Source organism: Eleutherodactylus coqui, chromosome 6, assembly GCF_035609145.1.
Source record: "Eleutherodactylus coqui strain aEleCoq1 chromosome 6, aEleCoq1.hap1, whole genome shotgun sequence".
NCBI lineage: Eukaryota > Metazoa > Chordata > Amphibia > Anura > Eleutherodactylidae > Eleutherodactylus > Eleutherodactylus coqui.
Genome location: NC_089842.1, coordinates 6,195,853 through 6,220,213, shown reverse-complemented (window position 1 = coordinate 6,220,213; position 24,361 = coordinate 6,195,853). Strand labels below are relative to the sequence as shown.

The 24,361-nt window shown below is 46.9% G+C and overlaps 1 protein-coding gene across 2 annotated transcripts in view; it reads right to left on the bottom strand.

The window, feature by feature from the left end:
* Positions 1 to 654: 654 nt before the first annotated feature.
* The window catches only part of MFRP (membrane frizzled-related protein), a 51,771-nt gene continuing 28,064 nt past the window's right edge, over positions 655 to 24,361 (bottom strand). For both annotated transcript variants that reach the window (XM_066606097.1, XM_066606096.1), the window contains exons 6-13: positions 21,709 to 21,916; positions 21,494 to 21,624; positions 21,297 to 21,422; positions 17,985 to 18,210; positions 17,306 to 17,436; positions 15,044 to 15,178; positions 11,225 to 11,352; positions 655 to 1,257 (exon numbers count right to left, since the gene is read on the bottom strand). In XM_066606097.1, the coding sequence (XP_066462194.1) occupies positions 1,033 to 1,257; positions 11,225 to 11,352; positions 15,044 to 15,178; positions 17,306 to 17,436; positions 17,985 to 18,210; positions 21,297 to 21,422; positions 21,494 to 21,624; positions 21,709 to 21,916 (1,310 nt within the window). In that variant the 3' untranslated portion in view covers positions 655 to 1,032. The remainder of the gene's footprint in view (positions 1,258 to 11,224; positions 11,353 to 15,043; positions 15,179 to 17,305; positions 17,437 to 17,984; positions 18,211 to 21,296; positions 21,423 to 21,493; positions 21,625 to 21,708; positions 21,917 to 24,361) is intronic.

Here is a 24,361-nt window from a genome sequence, read left to right as displayed (position 1 = left end):
TGCATGTGTTGTGACACACAGCAAAGGGGCCAACTGCGATTTCACCTAAGGGCCCGCATAAACCAGCAGCCAGCCCTGAAGCTTGGTTCTGGTACCATATCTATGTGGTAAGCATGATTTTAGAACTGTATGTATGTAGTAAGCTTGAGTCTGGTACTGTACCTTTTTAGCAAGGTTGGTTCGCTTACTGTATTTATATAGTAATCTTGGCTCTGTAGCCATATGTATGTTACCGCAGGAGATGAACCTCTGCCAGAAATGAAGACCCACGCACTCTCGGCCGCGCATGGACGTGTATGGGAGAGTCGGGAGCGATAGCTGTCAGCTTAACGAGTGTTTGGCCAACAGCTATGTAAGGTGTATGGACAGCAGCTTTAACCAGACTCACCAAAAGTAGGTGCCTAGTGCAGAATGAACTCTAGATATGGCCCTATTTATCACGATGTGCTAGTCATGTTGAGAACTGCTACATCCGTGTTGTCGTACATCCTATGCTATATTGTAGCAGGTATGTCACTTTGTAAGACTTTGTAGCTTGTGAGAGGAAAGCTAGGCACCGGTCACAACTGCTGAAAGTTATACTTGTTATCAGCTTTCGAAGATGCGGATGGAAGGAACGCACTGAACGCTGAGTCTAACATAATGGCAGAAGAGGACAATCCAGAGGACTTCATTTATTTTGCTCATTAAAGGGAAACTCCATAAATTACAACATCCCCAGATAAACCTACAGCTACATCTAGGAACAGAGGAACGTTCGCGGACGGAATCATCAATCGGCGCAAGATTAGCAAAATGTTGGCAAACCTTCTCATTTCCTAAATAGAATTAAATGGTGAAACGTGGCTGAATGTGGAAGGACCCCGAGGTCACATGAGTGAACCGCAGCGGGTCCCGAGGTCCGATAACACAAAACGTCCCGGAAGCGGCTCTCCGCATCGATTACCGGCAGATCTCACGCTGATTTGTACATCATTTAATAGATATTCGCACACTTTAATGAGATGTGAGCGGATACATTGGAGGACGCCGTTAGGGGATGACACAATCCGGCTGCTGGCTCTGTGACGGTAAGTGGTCGCAGTTAAACGGCCACAACAGACCGAGCTCCGCTAACTGCGTCAGACATAGATCCATTGCGTTCAGGCAGACCGAGCGGCACGGCTGCAACGCTCCACCATCCGGTGAACAGCTGGGAAGCAGCATGGCACATAATAACGGGCGCAAGACGGGGAAACAGGGCAATTCTTTCAGTATCTGTTGGGGAAAAACAGCAAAACAACAGCGTTAATGACGATTAAAACACACATCTATATATATCAAGACGAAAGCCCTCACTGACTGACTCGCCAAAAGTTCTCCAACTTCCCGATGTCGTAGAAACATGAATTTTGGCGCAAGCATAGATTATCTGCAAAATAGGAAAAGTAATTGGGTCCCAACTCGATTATTCAATTCTAGCGCAAAAGAATTAGCGTCGAAATTTAACGTACGGAATCTAAATCTCTCACTTCCCAATGTGATAGAAACTTAAAATTTGGCACGGGCATTGAATATGTCATAAGTAGGAAAAGTAATAGGTCCCAACTCGATTATTCAATTCTAAGCACAAAAGAATTAGCGTCCAAATTTTACGTATGGAATTTAATTCTCTCACTTCCTGATGTCATTTTATATGAAGGAAACGTCGCATGGTTACCTCCCCATGGTGTTTTCTGGGTAACGCAGAGAACTATGCAAAATGGTGAACATATGTTTTTCCGGTATCTCTAAAGTAACCACGACTTCATAAGATTTTCCGTGTGAACACCAGATAAACACCACTACCAAATTAACTCGGGCGAAGCCGGGTATATCAGCTAGTATTGTATATATATATATATCATTATATTGTGTATATATCTATCAAAATGTTATTCAAAATGTTATTCAAAACAGCAACATGTTCCTCAGGGGGCAGCACAGAGGACCCCCACAGGTCCTATGCAGTGCCATACCTTCCAGCTTGTGAACAATGAGAAGGAGGACAACCAAAGCCCACCTGGCAATTTTTTTACATTAGGACACACCCCATTTATACTAAGCCATGTCCTTTATGTATCTTCACCATAATAATGCCCTTCAGTGACTCCAATTTGTTATAGCAACCCCTCTGTGGCCGACTTAGCTATAGTAACCACTCTATGGCCCAACAAAGTAATAGTGCCCCCTATTCTGGCCCACTTTCTTATAGTGCTCCCTCTGTGGATCCCTTTAGTTATAGTGATTCCTCAGTGGTCCACTTTGTTCTAGTGCCCCCTGCTTGGCTCCTCCTATAGTGCCCCCCCTGTGGCCCCACTTATTTATAGTGACCTTTGGCCCCATCAAATAATAGTGCCCCCTCTGTAGCTCCTCTTAGTTACAGTGTTCTCTCCGTGGCCCTTCTTAGACATAATGCCCCATCTGTGGCCCCTCTTAGTTATAGTGCCTCCATAATGCGCTGTCAGGTTCTGTAAGTGTGAGTATACCATAGTGCTTTACTGCAAATGAAAGAAATTACTAGTGAAGGATGAACGCTTCAGCGTGCCCTCCCAGGATGGCAGGACAGCTTCACATATCCGGGAATGTCCCGCTGAATCTGGGATGGTTGGCACCCGTTTTCAGTGCTGCTGTTCATTAAAGGAGATGTCTCGAGGAAGCAGTGAATTTTTTTTTTTGCCCAGTCCCCCCCATTAAGTACACATTACTAAGCCCCCCTGTAAATGACTTTCCTAGCTGGTTCGTACTTACCGTTCCAGCGTTTCAGCAACTTATAAAAGTTTCCCCAAGATGGCCGCCGGCTCTTTTCCCGTCGCTCGCTGCAGCCCGACGTGCGCGCTCCCGAGACGCTGCCAGCTGTGTCTCCATGGCAACCAGACGCCCCGCAGCCGCCGACCGGACCCACCGCAGCCGCCGACCAGTCACCCACCGCCAGGCAGCAGGTAACCGGCGCAGCCCCCCCCCCCCCCCCATCACAGCGGCAGCCCCCCCGGCGCAGCGACAGCCCCCCCCGGCCCAGCGCTAGTTCCCCTGGCCTAGCGACAGCCCCCCCCCGGCCCAGCGCTAGTTCCCCCGGCCTAGCGACAGCCCCCCCCGGCCCAGCGCTAGTTCCCCCGGCCTAGCGACAGCCCCCCCCGGCCCAGCGCTAGTTCCCCCAGCGCAGCGACAGCCCCTCCCGGCCCAGCGCTAGTTCCCCCGGCGCAGCGACAGCCCCCCCCCATCGCAGCGGCAGCCCCCCCCGGCCCATCACTTACCAGGACAGCTGGACGGCGGGACAGCTGGGCGGCTTCTCCGGACAGCTCGGCAGCTCTGCACCTTCCTCTAACAGAGGAAGGTACAGAATGGCCGCTCCAGCGCGCTCCCGAGCAGTGACAGCTCGTCTGCGCATGTGCAGAAGAGCTGTAGCGGGGAGCACACTGAAGCGGCTCGTGCTGAAAGGAGAAGACCGGACTGCGCAAGCGCGTCTATAAAAGCAAGCTGCCGGCGAATTTAGACGGAACCATGGAGACGAGGACGCTAGCAACGGAGCAGGTAAGTGGAATAACTTCTGTATGGCTCATAATTAATGCACGATGTATATTACAAAGTGCATTAATATGGCCATACAGAAGTGTATACCCCACTTTGTTTCGCGAGACCACCCCTTTAAGACTTCAAATCACAGTTTGTAAAAGGAAACCAGAGCTCCCAAAGAAAAAAACAAGAGAAAATGTTGTTGTCCTACTAGGATTAAAGCTAAAGATATCTACAAAAGTTGGCATATTGTCACTTAAAGGTGTTCTGCGGGGGCGTGGTTACCTGGCGGACATCTAACTGAGATATTCAGAGGAGTGCCTGGTTACCCCCCATCATCCTGCTAATTCCCAAGGTTTACACTATTCCTACCTACCTTGGCTGAACATTTTGACGGGTGACTCGCCCTGCTTGGAGGTTCTGGATCGGTACGACGGCCCACTCACCAGTGGGAGCCAAAGACTTTCCTGGCTGCCTCCTCCGGTGTGCTCTCCACCTGGGATCTGCTGATTCGAGGTCCCCCAATAAGTGCTGCCTGCCCTCTCCAGCTTTAGCGGATGTCTGCACAAGTGCCTGGAGCCCTTACCCAGGTGTGCAGCTCTTCGCGGAGGTTCTTCGGTGGCTCTGGGGGAGGCCCCAGCCCTCACGGCGGCCAATTTAGATTTGCCACATAAGCAGCAGACGGAGCACTCTATGGCCTATGAGTCCCAGCCTAGGTGGACTATTACCAGAGGCCCCAACCTCCTGCACTAACATACTGCTGTGTTCTTCACGATTTCCTGGAGCATATTTACCTACCACCTCTCAGTTTTTACCTACTACAGGCAGCCACTAGCCAGTGTGCACTGCCCATCATGCTACCTATACAATAGTGGTCCTGGAGCTCTGACTATATGACCCCCTGCTCTGGCTACTTTGGAGTGCCACACACTTACTGGGTGTATCTGTCCTTGGCAGGGACTAGACTACACAGTGGGAATGATACTCCGTTCAGATACTCTTTTTGCTACACCCAGCATATTGGGGGTCTGCCTCCACACTGTTCCTCATCCCCTGGAATATATGAAAAGGGTCACGGTCTCATTTTAATAACTGTTATCAGGGCCCAGCCCTACTTTTTTAGGACCTTTGTCCTCAAGGTCTGCATTATTTTTCTGCAAAGAGGATGATCCTGGTCTCTTCCTGGAATGGTCTGAGCAATTCTGGAAACAGGTTTGATACCAACCAACTCAAGAGACTGATGACCAAAAACGTTATGTAAGAATTGGCTTATATTTCCATTGTACTGATACTTTACGCCTGCAGTGTTACAACAGAGAAGACGTCCTTCCTGCCACTACATGATCACTTTCAGTTAGCTCAACAGCATCTGCTATACATGGAATCCTTATTACGCCTGCATAGCCATAAACTACTACTGCCACTGGGTGGTCCTATCCTTGTTAACCATTTACTGTTCACTCCAACCGGATATGTATGCAGTGAATGTAATGACATAATGCCTTATGTGCATTATGTCTGGGCGCTATGTCTAGGCATTATGCTCCACCCCAACGGTGACATGTGATATTTTGACGAATATCCCTCTCTCCCCTTTTCCCTCCACAATACAATACTAAACACCCTCCAACAATTCCCATACGCAAAGGGATGCCAAAATACAGGAAACATAAAACATGGAACTCTTCCCAGACCATCACAGATCTATTCCATATACAATCCTCCCCGAATATGATAAACTCAGACCCAAGCCCCTCTCCTCCACTCTCCAAACATGGAGATGCACCTCCCGATACACGGCTCCATTCATCTCACCCGCAGAGTATCAACACTATAGAACTCTATGAAAATATCTAACAGCTGTTCAAACAAGAACTTCAGTCGGCTGAGTCCGAGCCGGGCCAAAGAATCAACGAAATGGAAAATCAAACAGATGAAATCGTGAATGTGCGAGATGAAGATAAGACCAGGACTGGGGATCCTGAAGCAAAAAAATCACACAACTTAGAATTAGATTAAAACCCAAAATTAGAAGATCTGGAAAATCGCTCTGAATTGGCTAACTTGTGAATACAAGGCCTACCTGAATGTATTACTGCACTTAAAGATGCAGCTCTGAATATCTTTCAAGCCTTCCTTATTCAGGCCACCCTGGAATCTTTTGTATTGATTGCATTCACCAATCCCTGACTAAGCTGTGCAACACAAACCTCCCCATTGTCCTCAAGCTCCACTACCCTGAGCCTAGGGACATGATCCTAGTACTGCAAGGAACTTCTCATCTCTCCCGGGAACAAAGACAGGCTTTCAACTCATTGTGGTTATAGCCCCTCCACACTAGAACACAGCCGGCCGCCACGACCAGTTACCCTGGCCCTACAGCGAGCTCGGAACTAGTACCGATGGGGCTTCCCCTTCTCGCTCTCTTCAGGTGGAGGCTCGAGAGCACTCTGTCTGCTCCTTATTGAAGGGTCAGGAGATCCTGAGATCTGCCAACATCACCATGGAGCCACCATCTGAGCGCCTCGGCTCCTCTTCAGTAACATCCAGTAAGATTACGAGAGAATTGTCGGCAGGGTTAGCTCTTCTCTGGGTTAGCTCTTCTCTCCCCGTTACCATGTCTCGTGTTTTGGGTCATAATGTAAAAGGATTTAATTCCCCACAAAAGCGAAGGAATATGAAAGATATAAACCTGACATAATTTGTACTCAAGAATCACACGTCACACCCAACCGCCACCCCAAGTCTTCTAACTCACGCCTTCATTCCACCGACTGCTCTATCTTGTTGTTTTTCAAAAAGCAGAGGAGTTTCAATATCGCTCCACAATTCATTTTCCCAACATGTTACGTATCACAGATGATCGAGGCGGCTGCTCAACACTATTAGGAGAACTCTGTGACGATGAGATTGGTTTAGTCACCATGTGTCTCCAAGGAGTCTCCTATTACTTTCTTCCTCACAATATGCGATATTCTCATTACTCAAGATTACCCCCGGCTGGTGAGGAGTCTTTACCTATAATCCCTTAGTTGGCTCTACGGCCGCTACTTCATAACTTAGGGACAAAAAACAGATACAATCACTAAACTATGTCTTACTTCCTCTTTAGCTGACACTTGGAGGGAAGTCAACCCTCTAACAAAGGCACCACTGCGGCTCGGATTCTCACGGTCTCATACTATTATTGACCTATTCCCTTCCTGTGGTTTGTGCCTGGTCAGATCATGTATCCTCAGAAATCATATTCTATCCCCCAGCCAGGATCCGGTACACTTGGGGACTTGGTGAAGGGTCACTCGCTAATCCTGATATTGGCACCACTGTCAGAGAGAAGCTAGGGGAGCATTTTCATATGAATGAATCTCATTCGACATCAGTAGATGTTCGCTGGTTAACGCACAAACCCAACAAAGTAGTGGAATTGGAATCTGCTTATGCGGCACCCATCATTATACCTGTAGAAAACAGTTAGAGATACCACACTAGCACTGAATACTATATTAACGCGTAACGCTGAGAAGGATGCAGAGATTTTCTGTACAACCCTGGACCAGCATCTGAGAAGGGGGCGGAGTGTGGCTAAAGTGTAGTGTCTGCAGTGAGGTCAGCTAAAGTGTAGTGTCTGCAGTGAGGATAGCTAAAGTGGATTGTCTGTAATGAGCTCAGCTAAAGTGTAGTGTCTGCAGTGAGGTCAGCTAAAGTGTAGTGTCTGCAGTGAGGTCAGCTAAAGTGCAGTGTCTGCAGTGAGGATAGCTAAAGTGCAGTGTCTGTAGTGAGCTCAGCTAAAGTGTAGTGTCTGCAGTGAGGATAGCTAAAGTGTAGTGTCTGTAATGAGCTCAGCTAAAGTGTAGTGTCTGCAGTGAGGTCAGCTAAAGTGTAGTGTCTGCAGTGAGGACAGCTAAAGTGTAGTGGCTACAGTGAGGACAGCTAAAGTGTAGTGTCTGCAGTGAGGTCAGATAAAGTTTAGTGTCTGCAGTGAGGACAGCTAAAGGGTAGTGTCTGCAGTGAGGACAGCTAAAGTGTAGTGTCTGCAGTGAGGACAGCTAAAGTGTAGTGTCTGCAGGGAGGACAGCTAAAGTGTAGTGTCTGCAGTGAGAACAGCTAAAGTTTGGTGTCTGCAGTGAGGACAGCTAAAATGTAGTGTCTGCAGTGAGAACAGCTAAAGTTTGGTGTCTGCAGTGAGAACAGCTAAAGTGTAGTGTCTGCAGTGAGGTCAGCTAAAGTGTAGTGTCTGCAGTGAGAACAACCAAAGTGTAGTGTCTGCAGTGAGAACAACTAAAGTGTAGTGTCTGCAGTGAGAACAACTAAAGTGTAGTGTCTGCAGTGAGAACAACTAAAGTGTAGTGTCTGCAGTGAGAACAACTAAAGTGTAGTGTCTGCAGTGAGAACAACAAAAGTGTAGTGTCTGCAGTGAGAACAACAAAAGTGTAGTGTCTGCAGTGAGAACAACGAAAGTGTATTGTCTGCAGTGAGAACAACGAAAGTGTAGTGTCTGCAGTGAGAACAGCTAAAGTGTAGTGTCTGCAGTGAGGTCAGCTAAAGTGTAGTGTCTGCAGTGAGAACAGCTAAAGTGTAGTGTCTGCAGTGAGAACAGCTAAAGTGTAATGTCTGCAGTGAGGTCAGCTAAAGTGTAGTGTCTGTAGTGAGAACAGCTAAAGTGTAGTGTCTGCAGTGAGAACAGCTAAAGTGTAGTGTCTGCAGTGAGGTAGAGATCAGCATGCACTGAGTCCTATGGGTGAGTATGGGATGATTGCAGAGCCCCACAGGCTAATTAATGCAGCATCCACATGATTAGAGATGGCTGCACCCTGTGTCCTCTACAAGCGGATTAACACAGAGTTGTAAAATCCTCTTAAATAAGGTCGGGCTGTGAAGTACTGGTGCGATGATGGACTGTTGCTTATGTTGGCCTACTGGTCCCCAGATAAGGGAGAAAGGACTTTTGGGCTCTTGTACCCGGTGACGGGACTTTACTTTAGTCGGCCTGTATGCAGCCTTGTACCTGTTGTGCTTGTTGCACCGTTACAATAAAGTTGAACTGTTATTCCTGGCATAGAGGCGGTCTGATAACGGTGTCAGTTATTACTGATAGATGGGAACGGCCGCATTGGCCCCGTGTCTATTTCAGAGGTCTGGTCACAGCCCAACCAGATTGATCCTGGCCCCGGCTGAGACACCTCATGATCCCATTACCCACCACAGTCGATCAGAGCATTGTGACATCGTATTGGGTAAACCGGTATGCAAACCAATGCTGTACTCAACCCTCTCCGGCGGCCCCGGGGGACTCCAGCCTGATCCCCGGCACCATGTTACATAACAGCACCTCTGCAGACCAACCGACTGCGACTCTCCTGCTGAATCAGCGGCATTTAGGAGGCACCCTACACTTCATCCAGAATGGAGAAGTACTGCTGTACAGCAATGTGGCCGGTCTCAGGACTGCGTGGCAGATGCTTCCCTTGTGACCCCTGCTGTCAGATGGCCAGAAGTAAACACGTCCGCTGAGATGTCCCTTATCTGTAAAGGTTCATTTCCGGCAGATTTATAGAAATGAAGCGACAATCTCTTTACCCCAATGACATTGGAGAGATCCGCTCTCTGACAGAGGCAGCAAACTTTAACTTGACATTTAACCCATCATGTGCAGATGTGGCCGAGTCTAACTGGGCTGCCTTGAGCCTTTAAAAAGTTCTCTAATTGCAAAGCTACGGATAGCGCAGATAAACCGCGGCGAAGAATGTTATCGGAATGCATTAACCCTTTAATGATGCGGCCCTTTTTTTTCATTTTTGGTTTTTCCTCCTCACTTTCAAAAAATCTTAACATTTTACTTTTCCATCCACACAGCTGTCGGAGGGCTTGTTGTTTTTGTGGGATGAGTTGTTTTTCAGTGACACCAATAATATATCACATAATGTACCGGAAAACCTTTAAAGAGTGAAAAGGTGAAAAAAAACACTAAATATTCTTTTAGAGGTTCTTGTTTGTTTCTGCGGCGCCCACATTGCAGCTGACATCATACCTTACACCGCGGGGCGGTACCATTATGGCGATACCAAATTCATATAGTTTTTTTTGCTGTACTACTTTAACCACCATAAGTTTTTTCGTTTTCCGCCCCTGTGGTCGTCTGAGGGCTGTTTTTTTTGCGAGACTTTCTCAGTTTCTGTTGGCCACTATTTTGGAGTTCATGTGACTTTTTGATTGCTTTTTATGGTGTGACCAAAAATGCGCCACTCTGGTGTTGTTTATTTATTTTTTCTGACAATGTTCATGGCGCGGGGGGAATAACACGTTGCTTCCATAGATCGTTCTTTGACGGATTGCAGCAATACCAAATGTGCTTTTTATTTATTTATGTTTTAATGTGGGGTAAGGTTTTTTTTAACTTTTTAAATTTTTTCCTATAATTAAAAAACAACTTTTTTAACTTATTTTTACTTGTGATAGTTTGATCCCTCATACAGTATACCGTAATACCATAGTCTTATATTATACCGCCGTTCAGTCTATGAAGGTGTGCCACAGGCTGACCTTCATAGGCCTTTATTCATGGCTGTTCTGGGGGCTTTAACAAGGCCCCTGGCTGCCATGGCAACTGAACGGGCATCCTCAACCTGAACGAACTGGGCATTAAGAGGGTTAACAGCCGTGACCAGCATTAGCGCCGATTGCAGCAGCAGCTGCAGGCGGATGTCACAGACGGCCGGCACCCGCCTTGTATGTGTTGTTATTGAACCGCATGTAAAAATAATTTTAAAAAGTAAGGCCAGAGTTGCTATTTTTCTTTTGTTCACTTCCCAAAAAACGCAAACAAATGCCACCAAAAGTCCTGTGTACCTCAAAATTAGACCAAAAAAAAATTACAACTCTTCCCCTGAAAACAAGTTCTCACAGAGCTCCATTGCTGGGAAAAAAAATGTTGTGGGTCTTAGAATGCGGCGATGCACAAAAAAATAAATAAAAAAACAAACAAACAAAGTGGTTGACCGCGCCGATCAGATAAGGACGCTATCAGGCTATTTTTACCAAATGGTGAACGCTGTAAAAACAAACCTCAAAAGAACAAAAGGTGGAATTTCTGTTTTTTTTTAATCTCATGGACCCCGAAGTACAACTCATCCCACCAATAACGAGCCCTCATACGGCTAACGACAAGTTACGGCTCTTACAGTGCGACAGTGAAAATCGCCTGGACCCTAATGGAACAAAATAGGCCGGTCACTGAGGGGTTAATGGTGCAGGAGGAAGGAGAGATATGACACAGGTGCTACAAACGAGAAGATCGCGCCCAATGAGATCAGCGGTCCCGTAAGGGTGCGGGTCTGCGCGATTCCTGCAGCTCTCTACAGTCGATGTCATCCATTCCGCGCCTCCAGACAGAAAGCGTTTCATATAACTGTAGAACGTGGAAATAAAGGAGCTGAAGTGTAACTTAGAGACATTTTGTTCCGGCTGCTCCGCGGCGTCAGTCAGCGGCGTCTCCAGCGCGTTCTGCTGCATTAAACTTCAAAGTTGTGTTTCCAGTTAAAGTTCCAAAAAGAAGAATTAACGAAACCCCGACGTACCGATCAGGTGCGCCATTGTATCCTGGACTGAAGCTGGGAACGGTCAGGAGAAATAGGAACTACAATCGTTTGAATGACGCGATCTACAGATCTGTTACAAGACGGTAATATGACGCTACCTCGTATCCTCTCGCCTGCGCACTGACAGCCGGCTGCTCAAGGACAGAAGTCCAGGGGTTGGGAAACACGGTGAGAGAGTAAGACAAGCCCTGGCACAGAGGGACGGTCAGCGGCTGGCAGGGGTTCTCTGCGGAGACAAAGAGGAAGGAAGTGGTTACCCGAAAAATGCCTCAAAGCTGCAATATAGGACATACACTGAATGGCCTTTTATTAGACCCCTCGGTCCTTTATTAGCCCCCCCCCCCCCCCCCCGCCGTCTCACAATTGGCGCCCCCTGTATGGTAATTATCCCTGTGACCTCGGAGTGCGGCATAAAATCACATGACAAGTTTTCTGTGGATCAGTTTCAGTGTGAATCCACATTAGATGGGAAAATCCAGCGATCGGAGCGACTTCCAACGAGGCCGGTCATCGGTGCTAGACTAGACGGGGGCTCACTGCCAACCGCAGGGGGGTTTCTCATGTAATGGTGTGGAGAGTATACAAAGAATGGCGCGATTGAGGGAAACATCCAGCGGAAGGGGATCCTGTGGAAACAACTCATCACTGAAAGGGGTCGGAGGAGGATGTCAGGAATCGTTCTGACCAACAGGCTGCACAGTCAGCTGAATACAATGCTGGAGCTCCAACTAACGTGTCCGAACGCACAACTCGCCGTTCCTCCACACAGATGGGCTATAACAGCGGGCAACAAGTTCCAGCTCCATTGTCTCTAAGAGAAACAGAAAGACTCCAGCGGGCAAAAGAGCGCAAAACTTGTATCACTGAGCAGCGGAAAAACATCTCCTGGTCAGATGGGTCCAGATTTCTGTTGCTGATGGGAGGGCAGAATTTGGTGCAAGCAGCATGAATCGCTGACTCCTTCCTGTCAGCCGGTCAGAACATGTCAGCACCGCCATCTAATCTGCAGGGACTACAAGAAGTTACCTGTCCGCAGGGGCCGATATTCCTGCAGGAGGATTTCATCACCAAGTGGAATCTACACCACGACAAATTGCTACTGTTCTGAGGGCCACAGAAGTCTACTAGATGGGGGTCTAATAAAACGGTCACTCAGTCTAGATGACACTCAGATTACAGGGTATTAACACTTTTGCAGTCATTATTGCTCAATTAAAAAAAAGCAATTTTAATAATATCCTTATTAAACATTTTGCACCATTTAAGTATATTTTGTGCTGCTATGTAGACATTCGCGTAGACATGGGTCATCTTTGAATGGCTGTGATTGGTTAATCCAGCACCGGCTTTCATTGGCTGACACGGCGCTGGATTAACCAATCAGAGCATTAGCTTGCTGGAGGCGGGGTATTCAAGTCCCACTTCCAGCAAGAACTGCTCTGTTGGTGTGAAGCACTGCAAGCCATGGCGAGGGACCTGAACGCCGGCTGCTAGGTAAGTATTAGACACCTCCTGAGCCAGCCCCCCATAAATAGGACACAGGTTGACTTGTAACCTGAAGAAACAGGCAAAAAAATGCATCTTATACACGGAACAATACGGCGGGTATTAGGAAAAACTTTTTGATAGTGAGGGTGATCAATGAGTGGAACAGGTTACCACGGGAGGAGGAGAGTTCTCCTTCAATGGAAGTCTTCAAACAAAGGACAATTATCTGTCTGGGATGATTTAGTGATCCTGCACTGAGCAGGGGGTTGGACTCGATGACCCCGGAGGTCCCTTCCAACTCTATCATTCTAGCATTCTATGATCACAGCGGAGGAGCATTCAGTCAGCAGAGTAGAGGGGCAGTCAGCAGAGTAGAGGAGGAGTTAGTCAGCAGAGCAAAGGTGCAGCCAGCAGAGTAGAGGAACAGTCAGTCAGCAGAGTAGAGGAGCAGTCAGTAGAGCAGAGGAGCAGACAGTCAGTTGAGTAGAGGACCAGACAGTCAGCAGAGCAGAGGAGCAGTCAGTAGAGCAGAGCAGAGGAGCAGACAGTCAGCAGAGGAGCAGTCAGTCAGCAGAGCAGGAGTAGTCAGTCAGCAGAGTGGAGGAGCAGTCAGTCAGCAGAGCAGAGGAGCAACCAGTCAGCAGAGCAGAGGAGCAATCAGTCAGCAGAGCAGAGCAGCAATCAGTCAGCAGAGCAGAGCAGCAATCAGTCAGCAGAGCAGAGGAGCAATCAGTCAGCAGAGCAGAGGAGCAGTCAGTCAGCAGAGCAGAGGAGCAGTCAGTCAGCAGAGCAGAGGAGCAGTCAGTCAGCAGAGCAGAGGAGCAGTCAGTCAGCAGAGCAGAGGAGCAATCAGTCAGCAGAGCAGAGGAGCAGTCAGTCATCAGAGTAGAGGAACAGTCAGTCAGCGGAGCAGTCAGTCAGCAGAGGAGCAGTCAGTCAGCAGAGTAGAGGAGCAGTCAGTCAGCAGAGCAGAAGAGCAGTCAGCAGAGCAGAGGAGCAATCAGTCAGCAGAGCAGAGATGCAGTCAATCAGCAGAGCAGAGATGCAGTCAGTCAGCAGAGCAGAGGAGCAGTCAGTCAGCAGAGCAGAGGAGCAGTCAGTCAGCAGAGGAAAGGAGCAGTCAGTCAGCAGAGCAGAGGAGCAGTCAGTCAGCAGAATGGAAGAGCAGTCAGTCAGCAGAATGGAAGAGCAGTCAGTCAGCAGAATGGAAGAGCAGTCAGCAGAGCAGAGGAACAGTCAGCAGAACGGAAGAGCAGTCAGCAGAGCAGAGGAGCAGTCAGCAGAGCGGAGAAGCAGTTAGCAGAACGTAAGAGAAGTCCGCAGAGTAGAGGGGCAGTCAGCAGAACAGAAGAGCAGTCAGCAGAGCAGAGGAACAGTCAGCAGAATGGAAGAGCAGTCAGCAGAGCAGAGGAGCAGTCAGCAGAGCGGAGAAGCAGTCAGCAGAACGGAGGAGAAGTCAGCAGAACGGAGGAGAAGTCAGCAGAACGGAAGAGCAGTCAGCAGAACGGAAGAGCAGTCAGCAGAACGGAAGAGCAGTTAGCAGAACGGAAGAGCAGTCAGCAGAACGGAAGAGCAGTCAGCAGAACGGAAGAGCAGTCAGCAGAGCAGAAGAGCAGTCAGCAGAGCAGAGGAGCAGTCAGCAGAGCGGAGAAGCAGTCAGCAGAGCAGAAAAGCAGTCAGCAGAGCAGAAAAGCAGTCAGCAGAACAGAAGAGAAGTCAGCAGAGTGGAGGAGCAGTCAGCAGAACGGAGGAGATGTCAGCAGAGCGGAGAAGCAGTCAGCAGAACGGAGGAGAAGTCAGTAGAACGGAAGAGCAGTCAGCAGAACGGAAGAGCAGTCAGCAGAACAGAAGAGCAGTCAGCAGAGCAGAGGAGCAGTCAGCAGAGCGGAGAAGCAGTCAGCAGAGCAGAAAAGCAGTCAGCAGAGCAGAAAAGCAGTCAGCAGAACGGAAGAGAAGTCAGCAGAGTGGAGGAGCAGTCAGCAGAACGGAAGATAAGTCAGCAGAGTGGAGGAGCAGTCATCAGAGCAGAGGAACACTCAGTGGGGACTAAATACACAGAGGGAAAGAACAAGTATGACGTGCACTTGTGTCTTTCCTTCTTAGCCTCCACATGTTGTTATCAGCAGAGGAAGAGAATGCACCTTGGCTACTAGCACTGGCCACCGAGTTGAACAAAAAGGGACTGAGATTCCCCCGGGTGCTGGAGAAGGTGGCAGCAGCATCAGGCAGTTCATCACTGGGTGCTCCTGTGTGTGATCTCCCCCGATCCCTCTGCTGGGGGTCCTCCACTCCCTGCTACTATCTCTAATACTGAGTGACGAGGACATCAGGAGCCGGTGCTGTCAGTATGTCATTAGCAGCATTGCAAGCTGTGATGTACAATGCAGGTGTTATCATACGGATGGGACATTGCTAATAACTATTATTACCTGGTTCGGGGTCCGGCACCACCAGACAGCCCTCCTCATCTCTTCCATCTACACAGTCCAGCCATCCATCACAGGCCCACTGTAATGGCAGACACTTCCCGTCATCGCACCTCAATTCTGCGGAGCCGCATTCATCTGAGAAAAGAAAACTGATGACACCGAGACAACAGTTGTATGTGAATGGTATTCTACATGACCCCCCCCCCCCCATGAATGAAGGGCCCCGCCACACAATGGGCCACTGATTTACTGCTTGGTTTTTGGGACAGTATTCTGCGCTACATTTCCCAGCATGCAGAGACCTGAGAACAAGTTCATGGTAGAATGGGTTGATTGGTCTTAAAACATAAGTACACCCAACCTGCACCCCAGGACATAAGATGGGCTCATAGCAAAAAATAATCATCATCTTTATCTCTATGGGGCCAACATATTCTGCACGATGAATAGAGAAAATCATTATTATATATAGCATTAAGCTAATAATGGGGGTGAGGGTCCTGCTGACAAGAGCTTACAGTCTATTAAGTGGGGCACAGAGGTAATAATGCTTGTTCTGTGTAATGGCCGGTGTAGCAGGCCAGGTCAACCCTTTGGGCTGGCGAGACAGTGAGGTAGACCTGATGGTATGTTATGAGTGGCTCTACTGCCTCTTGCAGGTGTATCCAAAGCTGCGGCCTACCCAACCTTGCTTGGGGCCCCGTATTAACAACTGTGTCAATCAGTCCGTTACTTGTCACGTGACGCCAGTGCCTCTTCCCAGGTGAGCCTTCACCCGTATCAAATAAAGAGTCCACAGTTAAAGGATAGCTTTAAACCGGAAGTACACGGTTTTCTTTACTCACAATTTCGACTTTGATTTTCCAAGTGCAAAACACTTTGTCAGTCTTTAGGTAAAACCCTCCTGGAACATTATCTCTCCCTTCATTCAGACATCATCAATCTCAGTTATCTCATGAACATTCTCAGCAGGTACACTCCTGACACGAAGAGGAACACCTACAGCTCACTGTTCCATTGCTTGTTCTGTCTTCCCTTTGACTGCTACGGCACTCTCAGTAAACTCTTGCCTTACGCTTAACTTGTCCCTTGACCCAGTAGATTAGCAGCGAACGTGCAATCATGGCCACCAACTCCTCAAGCAGGATCCCAACCCTTAGCTTCAGTCCCCGGAGGGGATGTATCCCATGGCAAATGAGATAGGCCCAGGGCTCTGCCCAGGCAGAAGCCTCACACTCACACGTCCTCCTCCACCGACTACATCTCTACTCTCCTCACTCTCTAGACTCTGCCTCCTAGCTTGTCTACCCCTCCCATCACGCCTAACACAAGAAGTTAGAGGAGACAGACTTACCACCACCAAGATTGTTAGCACCAACACAGAACATAGACTAACAAATATACGTACAAAGTTGCAAAAAACAGACTACATGAGATGGGCACACACCACTCCAAGATACCCCACTCTGAGCCAATACATCGGCCATCTTATATATATATATATATATATATTGGGTAGTATGCATAAAGCTGTACGGCCAGCTCATCATGTACAGATATGGGGTGTGTGAGGGGATACAGAGATCAGGTTCTCAGAGAGAATGTAGAAGAGGGAGAAACAGAGTACAGATAGATTAGGGGATAGATTAGGACTGCAGTAACTGGCACAGGATGGAGACATCAGTATAATGACTGATACAGGAGTAGAGGCATCGGTGTAGTGACTGGCACAGGGTGGAGGCATCAGTGTAGGAACTGACGCAGGGTGGAGACATCAGAGTAGGGACTGGCACAGGGTGGACACATCAAGGTAGAGACATCGGTGTACAGACTGGCACAGGGTGGAGACATCGGTGCAAGGATTAGCACAGGATGGAGGCATCAGTGTAGTGACTGGCATAGCGTAGAGGCATCAGTGCAGAGACTTGTACAGGGTAGATACATAAGTGTAAGGACTGGCACAGAGTGGAGGCATCAGTGTAGGGACTGGCACACGGTGGAGGCATCGGTGTAGGGACTGGCACACGGTGGAGGCATCGGTGTCAAGAATTGATCAAGGCAGCAATAGGAGTTTCCAGAGTAAGAAAAGGTTGGATTCTGGAGATGTTTGAGGAGCAGGTGACATGAGCGAGCAAATGATGGAATTTAGAGAGTGAAGGAACGATGGAAGCGTATGTATCCCAAGATTGCGGGCGTGCTACCTAATCTAACGTAAAGACTCATTGACCCGACACCCCGGCTGTTATATGAGAAGTCACTTACTTTCTGTGGCATTGAAAGCTTTATATGTAGCATAGAATCCAATGTCTGATATTTCTTCATCTGCTACAAACAAAACAGTCATTTGTGCTCCAGAGGAAGTGAGGGGAGGTGGGATGTCAGACCCACAGAACCTAAAAAATATTAGAGTGCAGATTTAAAAGTCAATTGTTACAAAGACCCCCAGTGATCAGCTATAATCTGTGGGAGACGTTAGCAAGTCTTCAGTTTCCCTGCAGCTCCCCCACAGGGGAAACAAAGCATTACACTGGGTCCTCCAGAGTGAGAGATGATTTTTGTAGCTGCTCTTTGAAGTCATTGCTCCTACCCCAAATTTAGTGCAAGGCTAGGGCTGCACTGTGACTTTTGGCCTATTAGGAATTTCGCACCCAAAAATCTCCGTGTAGCCCTGCAACCTCCCACCCACACTGAAGTGAATGGGGTCGACTCAGAGTTTGCCATAAATGCAGATTGCAAAAAGTCTAACCTCGATGGATTTTTTGCGACCTGTGACCTACAGGACACATTGTGAACTGCACTGTGGCCCATTTTACTTCAGTACAAGTTTGAAGTTCCAGTAGTTTTTTGGTTGTGCAACTCCTGTCGCGGCTGAAGTCTCTATGTTCCCCTAGCTTTACAATGTGCTGGAAGGTTCCCCATTGCTGTTCGGCATTTTATTTACCTGCCCATTAAACTGGCAATCCCCAGTCCAGCGCTGTCATGGACCTCCACGTAGTCGTACGTGCATCCCTTTTCCGATTCCAGGCTGAAATTATGGAACTGAATTTGAATGATTAGTCCATCGGGGACAGAGATCAGCCATCGACAGATGGTTTTTCCGGGGTAGCGGTCCGGGTGATTGGGTGAGAAGAGGGATCCCTGCATACTGCTTAGTGAGCCCCCGCAATCTGAAACCATAAACAGTGTTATTCCGTGATCATACTGTCCCCCTGTATACATGTGCATTCATATGTAATGAGGGTGGCGCTACGTGGGGGTTGTTATTTTATATAGTTCCCAATTACATTTGCACATGACCAAATGGATGCTACAATGTATTTTCTCCAACATGTGGGCTGTATTCCCACGGAAAATCATACTAAAAGCCCATTTACACGGAGCGATGATCCCTCAAATTTCGGAGTAAAGCTATCTTTTGCGCAATAATCGTTGCGTCTAAATGCGCTGCCATCGTGCACTTTTCAGGCACTGCTCCTTGATTGTTTAATTGTGGTCTTATCAGGACCGCAGGATGAGTTCTCTGTGGGTTGTGCTGATAGCATTGTTTCAGCTACTTAACCTGCCGGAGAACAATGGAGCTGAAAGCAGATAAGAGCCCTCAGGCTATTAACTGCATTCAGCTAAAGGCTTCATCTGCACGCTAATAAGCTACTAAGTAGCTACTTAATAGTTTATGCAAATTGATCGCTCAAACCCGTCACTCAAACTGTCGTTTGAGCGATTTTTGAGCGATCATCGCTTCGTGTAAATGGGCCATAAGGCTCAGGCTCCAAGGTGACTTTTGATCATCAATGAAAAAAATGAATTAACCCCTTAAGGACCAGGCTGTTCTGTACCTTAAGGACCAAACACTTTTTAGCGATTTTACCCATGTGGCGGTTTTACTGCTCTATTTTTTTTCCTTTAGCTACCAAAATTATTTTTGCTGCGTTTTTTTTTTCTGTGACACATAGGACTATTTTTTTTTTATATCTTTTTCACTGACTTTTTTTCCCGTTTTTTAGTTTTATTGGGGGTAAGAAGCTAAAAAAAATCATTTTTTTTAACATTTATAATTTTTTTTAAAATTATTTTTATATTTACACTAAAATAAAGTTTGGGAGCGGGTTCCTCTATTTGTTTCGGACGTTTTGATATATAGTATGTATGGTTTTGGTTTACAGGGCGCACACGGCGACGGTTTTTGTTGGCGTCTGCTTTGTGTTATTCTCTTTCTTATGTATATATTGTTGTTTTATTGTTATTTTGTCTTATTGATGTATGGAATTGTGTTTTTTACTATCTGTGTCCCCCATGATGTCATACAAGACCTCTGGGGGACATTCACATATTTTTTTTTCTTTATTTGACACTTTCCGACTGTACCTGGGGCATCCATAGGAGCCCTAGTTACAGGGGAAAGCAACCTCTGTGGTGACATTAGTCACCTGCAGAGCTGCCAGGGTCTAGTCTGATCCTCCAGCTCTGCAGTAGCAGGGAATCCCAGGAGGTCACATGACCCCCCGAGGCTCCCATAGTGAAAATACATGTTACTTTCACTTTCCCCATGTGTATCGGGGAAGCAGAAGGCAGGAAGGGTTAAAAACCCCTCCTGCCTTCTGCTCCGGGTTATCAGCTGTCACTAACAGCTGATAACCCGTTCCTTAAAGCACCGCCGTAATTTTACTATCGGTGGTGCTCTAAGCCCAGGACCAGCCGCCGAAAATTTACTGTGGCTGGTCCTAAACGGGTTAAAAGTGATCCAAAAGTTGCATTTGCCCCAAAATGGTACTAATAAAAACTACAGGTCACCCCATAAAAAACAGCCTTCACACAGCTGAATTGACTGAAATCTAAAAGATTCGGGGGGTCAGACGATGGCAACAGAGAGCAAATATTTTTTAAGGTGTTTTTTTAAGTAGTACTACAAATTTGGTATGATTGTAACCACCCGCCCCGCAGAATGAAGAGAACGCCATTCTTACTGCACAGTGAACACCACAAAAACAGAACCCCCTTAAAAAACTCAGAGTGGCATTTTTTTTCCATTTTGCTTCATTCTGAAATGTTTAAACTCTTTCTCATACATTATAAAGTACTTTAAATGGTACCAATGAAAAATACACATCGGAGGGCAAGTAAAGGAGCTATGAGTTATTGGAAGTGGAAAGGAAACATGCAAATGACAAAAACAAAAAGGGGGAAGGGCGTAAACAACATGTAAACTTTACTGGATGTATCGATCATGAGATAATAGAGCCTCTAACAAACTTCAAGCCGCAGTGAGGATGGACACATGTGGAGATCTCTGAGCCGGACTGAAGAGGTTTGAGTGCTCCACATGGAGCCCCTACATTCTGGAAATACATGAGACCGCAGACTGCGCCAATGACGGTTTCCCTTATAGATCTATAATCAACACATCATATTGACTGAATTCTCCCTTCAGCCAGTTCTTGTCCTGACCGCCTCTGACATCCCAGTTCCTGGACACTAGTGAGGAGTGAACTTTTCAAAACTTCTGTTCTGCCGATTCGTGAATTTGGGCAAAATGGTCAGTCTGAATTAGTTTGAACTGAACTCCAGTTTCACCAATACCCCTGAACTGGTGTAGAACACGATCTGGGAGTGTATCAGGTACTTCTGAGCTGTGTTTAAGGCAAAGTTAATGAAAATGAAGAGTAAGAAGAATTGTTCCTTCTTCTTCTTTTCCCTTCTTTTAAAGAAGAAAAAGGCTAGGAAGAAAAAGCAGAGAAAGAAAAAGAAGAAGAAAAAGAGGAGAAAGAAAAAGAAAAAGAGGGGGAAGAAGAAGAAGAGAAAGAGGAAAAAGAAGAAGAAAAAGAGGAGAAAGAAGAAAAGGAGAAAAAGGAGGAAGAGGACGAAGACAAGAGGAGAAAGCAGAAGAAAGAGAAAAAGAAGAGAAAGAAGAAGATGAGGTGGAAAAAGAAGAGAAAGAACAAAAGAAAGAAGTGAAGGAAAGAAGGAGAAGGAGGAGGAGGAGGAGAAAGAGGAGAAAGAGGAGAAGGAGGTTTGGGCAAGAAAACTTGTTCAGGTTTGAGTTAATGCTGAACCAAACTTTGCTAAAGTTTTACCCGAAGATGTTTTTACTGTTTTGGTTCACTCCACACTGGTAGTCCCCGTAGATGTCCCATCACTTACTGACATTGTCATCTCTGGAGCACATTATATTTTCAGACACTTGTCCGTGGTTATCATCACATACTGTATAAGGCCTTCAGATAATTTATGATGGCGTTACGTCCGGCAGACATACCCCAGTGCCTCTGGCTGCAGTTCGCTTCATCTTTCCGGTCAGCACAATCTGGAATTCCATCACACAAGGAAGGAAGCAAGAGACAGCGTCTTCCATCACATAAGAACTCGTCCCAAGAACAGCTCCCTGCCGAAAGAGAAGATCCCTGAAGGTGGACAACCTATAAATCTTTACAAGCAGGACGCAGACTTACCTACCCTGAGTGGCTTCCACCATTCGATATTTAGCCAGAAAGCCCGTGCCACCGGTGTGATCATCAGATACAAACTGAACCTGCAACCAACTGGAGCTGGAAATAAAAGTGGTGGGAGCCACGGAACCGCAGAATCTGCAATCATAGCAGGGGGCATCACCGGTAACATCATCTATAGACCATCATCTCCTGATAAAAGCCGCGCATTGAGAATTCTACCTGCGTGACGTATTTTCATCTCTAAGCTCCAACCAATCAAAGAGGCAAAATCCATAATGTCCCACATCTAAGACCGTGACCTTCAGCTGGACAAGCCGTCCCTCACCTGCCTCCAGCATCCAGGAACAGCGACAATTTGCGGGGTAGCGGAAGGGGTAATTTGGAGAACTCAGTGATCCTTCGGAGTCCCTCAGAAGTCCACCGCATGCTGGAGGAGGACATAAGAGAAGGGCATGAAGACTCAAAATGATGATTACCGTTACATTGTGATGACAAGCAGCGCTGCATAGACATGCCTTACCTCTGTCCGTTACAGATCACTTTTGCAGGAGGTTCCCATTGCAACCACCAATTGACTGACATGTACTGATTCCCCTTTCATTAACCCCTTAGCGACATCCGCCATCTTTGGTGAATATGTGTGGCCATTCTATTAGGAGCCAAGCCTGCTCCATACACAATGGGTGTTGGATGTCTATGACAGCTGGCATCTGACCACAGCAGCCATGAATGTAGATAATGCTGCTTATGGCTGTTAACCCTTTAAGTATTGCTGTCAATTCTGACAGTGACATTTTAATGGCCTAAAGGCCCTCTTAGGATGCCATTTAGGTGTTGTGGCAGCTTGGAGTCTTGTGAAAGTCTCCAGGACTGCCATGTATAACTGCCTAGTAAGACGTACCTGTGGCCTGTGGCACGGCTTAATAGGATCCCTGTGGAAATACAATATACTACAAACTGTCAAACAATCGCAAGTTCAAGTCCTGTGTGGGGGATGAAAAAAATAAGTAAAAAAAGCTTTACTCAAAAAAATTAATAATATTAAAGGTTTAAAAAAAATCCAACATTTTTAAATAAAAAAGGAAAAAAAAAACATCTTTGCTATCACTGCGGTCATCAACATCTGATCTATTACAATGAAACATAATTTATCCTGTAAGGCGAACGCAGTCTGAAAAGGAAAACGTAACGCCAGGTTTGTACTTTTCTTGGACATCCCGTCCCCAAGAAAAAAATGGAATAGAAAGCGATGATTGTATGTGCCCCAAATTGGACCAATAGAAACCACAGGTCATTCTGCAAAAAGCGAGCCACGCGCTGCCACATTGGTGGGAAAAGAAAAAAATCATGATGGTCAGAAGATGGCGGCCAAAAAACTAAAATATTCTATATTTTAAACATATTTTATTCTAAAAAGTAATGCACCCCCCCCCTCCCCGCACCGACCTGCAGAATAACATATTCATGTCATTTTTTTACGCAGTGTATTTGCCATAAATCCCCCCCCCCCTCTGCCTCCCAAAGAAACCGAGCAATTACTTCATTTCACTCCACTTAGAAATCGTAAAAGGTTTTTCAGTACATTATATAGTAGCGCTGAAAAATATAACTTGGCCTGCAAAAAACAACCCTCTGACAACGACGTCACCAGAAGAAATGTGAGGCGGGGGGGGGGGGGGGCACATGGGTGTGAGGGTATATGTATATATTGCCATATGATTTTTATGCTTTTATACCTGTATGCAAGTTCTATTCAAAGCTAAAATGAGAAAAACTTCATCTGTCGCCTTACATCAGATATTCCAAAGGTTTGCAAGGCTGAGAGAGATGTGTCCAGAAATTCAGAGATGATACAGAACCGGACACGAAGGCCGCATGCTTGGCTGTTTTCCCAGAAGCGCCGTATCTAGATAACGACTGTTTAACTACGTATATAACTTTCACTGTCTCAGGCGTAAATGCGGACTTCACATATATGGTTATGCGGTGGATTTGAGCCAATGAGACCATTACCCATTCCTAGTGACGTGACCAAAGGGTATAAGACCCCATGTAATCTGTAATAAAGTGCGCAGTTATGTCCTCGTGTGAGGAACTATACCAGACCTCTGTGTGTGGTGTCTCTTCTTTACCGCCGGCAGCGGGGCATTGGGGTGGGCCTGATTGGTGCTGTCTGCAGAAATTTCCCTGACAGATGGCGCATCCAATGTGGGGCGGTAAAACCGGAGCCGTGCAGCGCAGTCCACCCGGATCCACGCCACAGGGAAGCCGTCCTGCTGCAAACCGAGCCTGATCAACTCACAGAACTCCAGGGAAGACCGGCATATATTTATGTTGTGTTTTACACTGAGAGTCTTGCAGCAGGAGGGACTATCTGTGTTTTGTGACCGGTTGGGTTAAGAGTTTTACACGGTAACTCGTGGGCTTCGGGTTTGCCGTCACGGACCACTGACCGTGATAAGCGCTCCAATCACCCATCCAGGGACTAGTCACTAGTTTATTTGTTGCTGAAGTCCATAGTGTTTTAACGATAGTGGAGATTGTTTGTTGTATCTGCAGAATTTTTTTTCTCTTTCTTTTCATTTAGTCTCATAAGAGAAGGGACCCTCGGTTGTTTTGCTCTATATATGGGGATAACAATTTGATTTCAGAGGGATGTATTCTGTGAGACTGGTTCCATAGGAGAAGGGACCCTTGGTTGTTTTGCCATATATAAGGGGCTGACAATTTGGTTTAAGGAGGATACATTCTATGGAGCGTGTTATTATTATTGTGATTCTAATATGCGTAAGACCTTATTAAAGAAGACGGAGCCCCTCAAGGGCTGTCGTCGAGCGGATGAATTGGTGGAGGAGAGACAAGGGTCCCAATT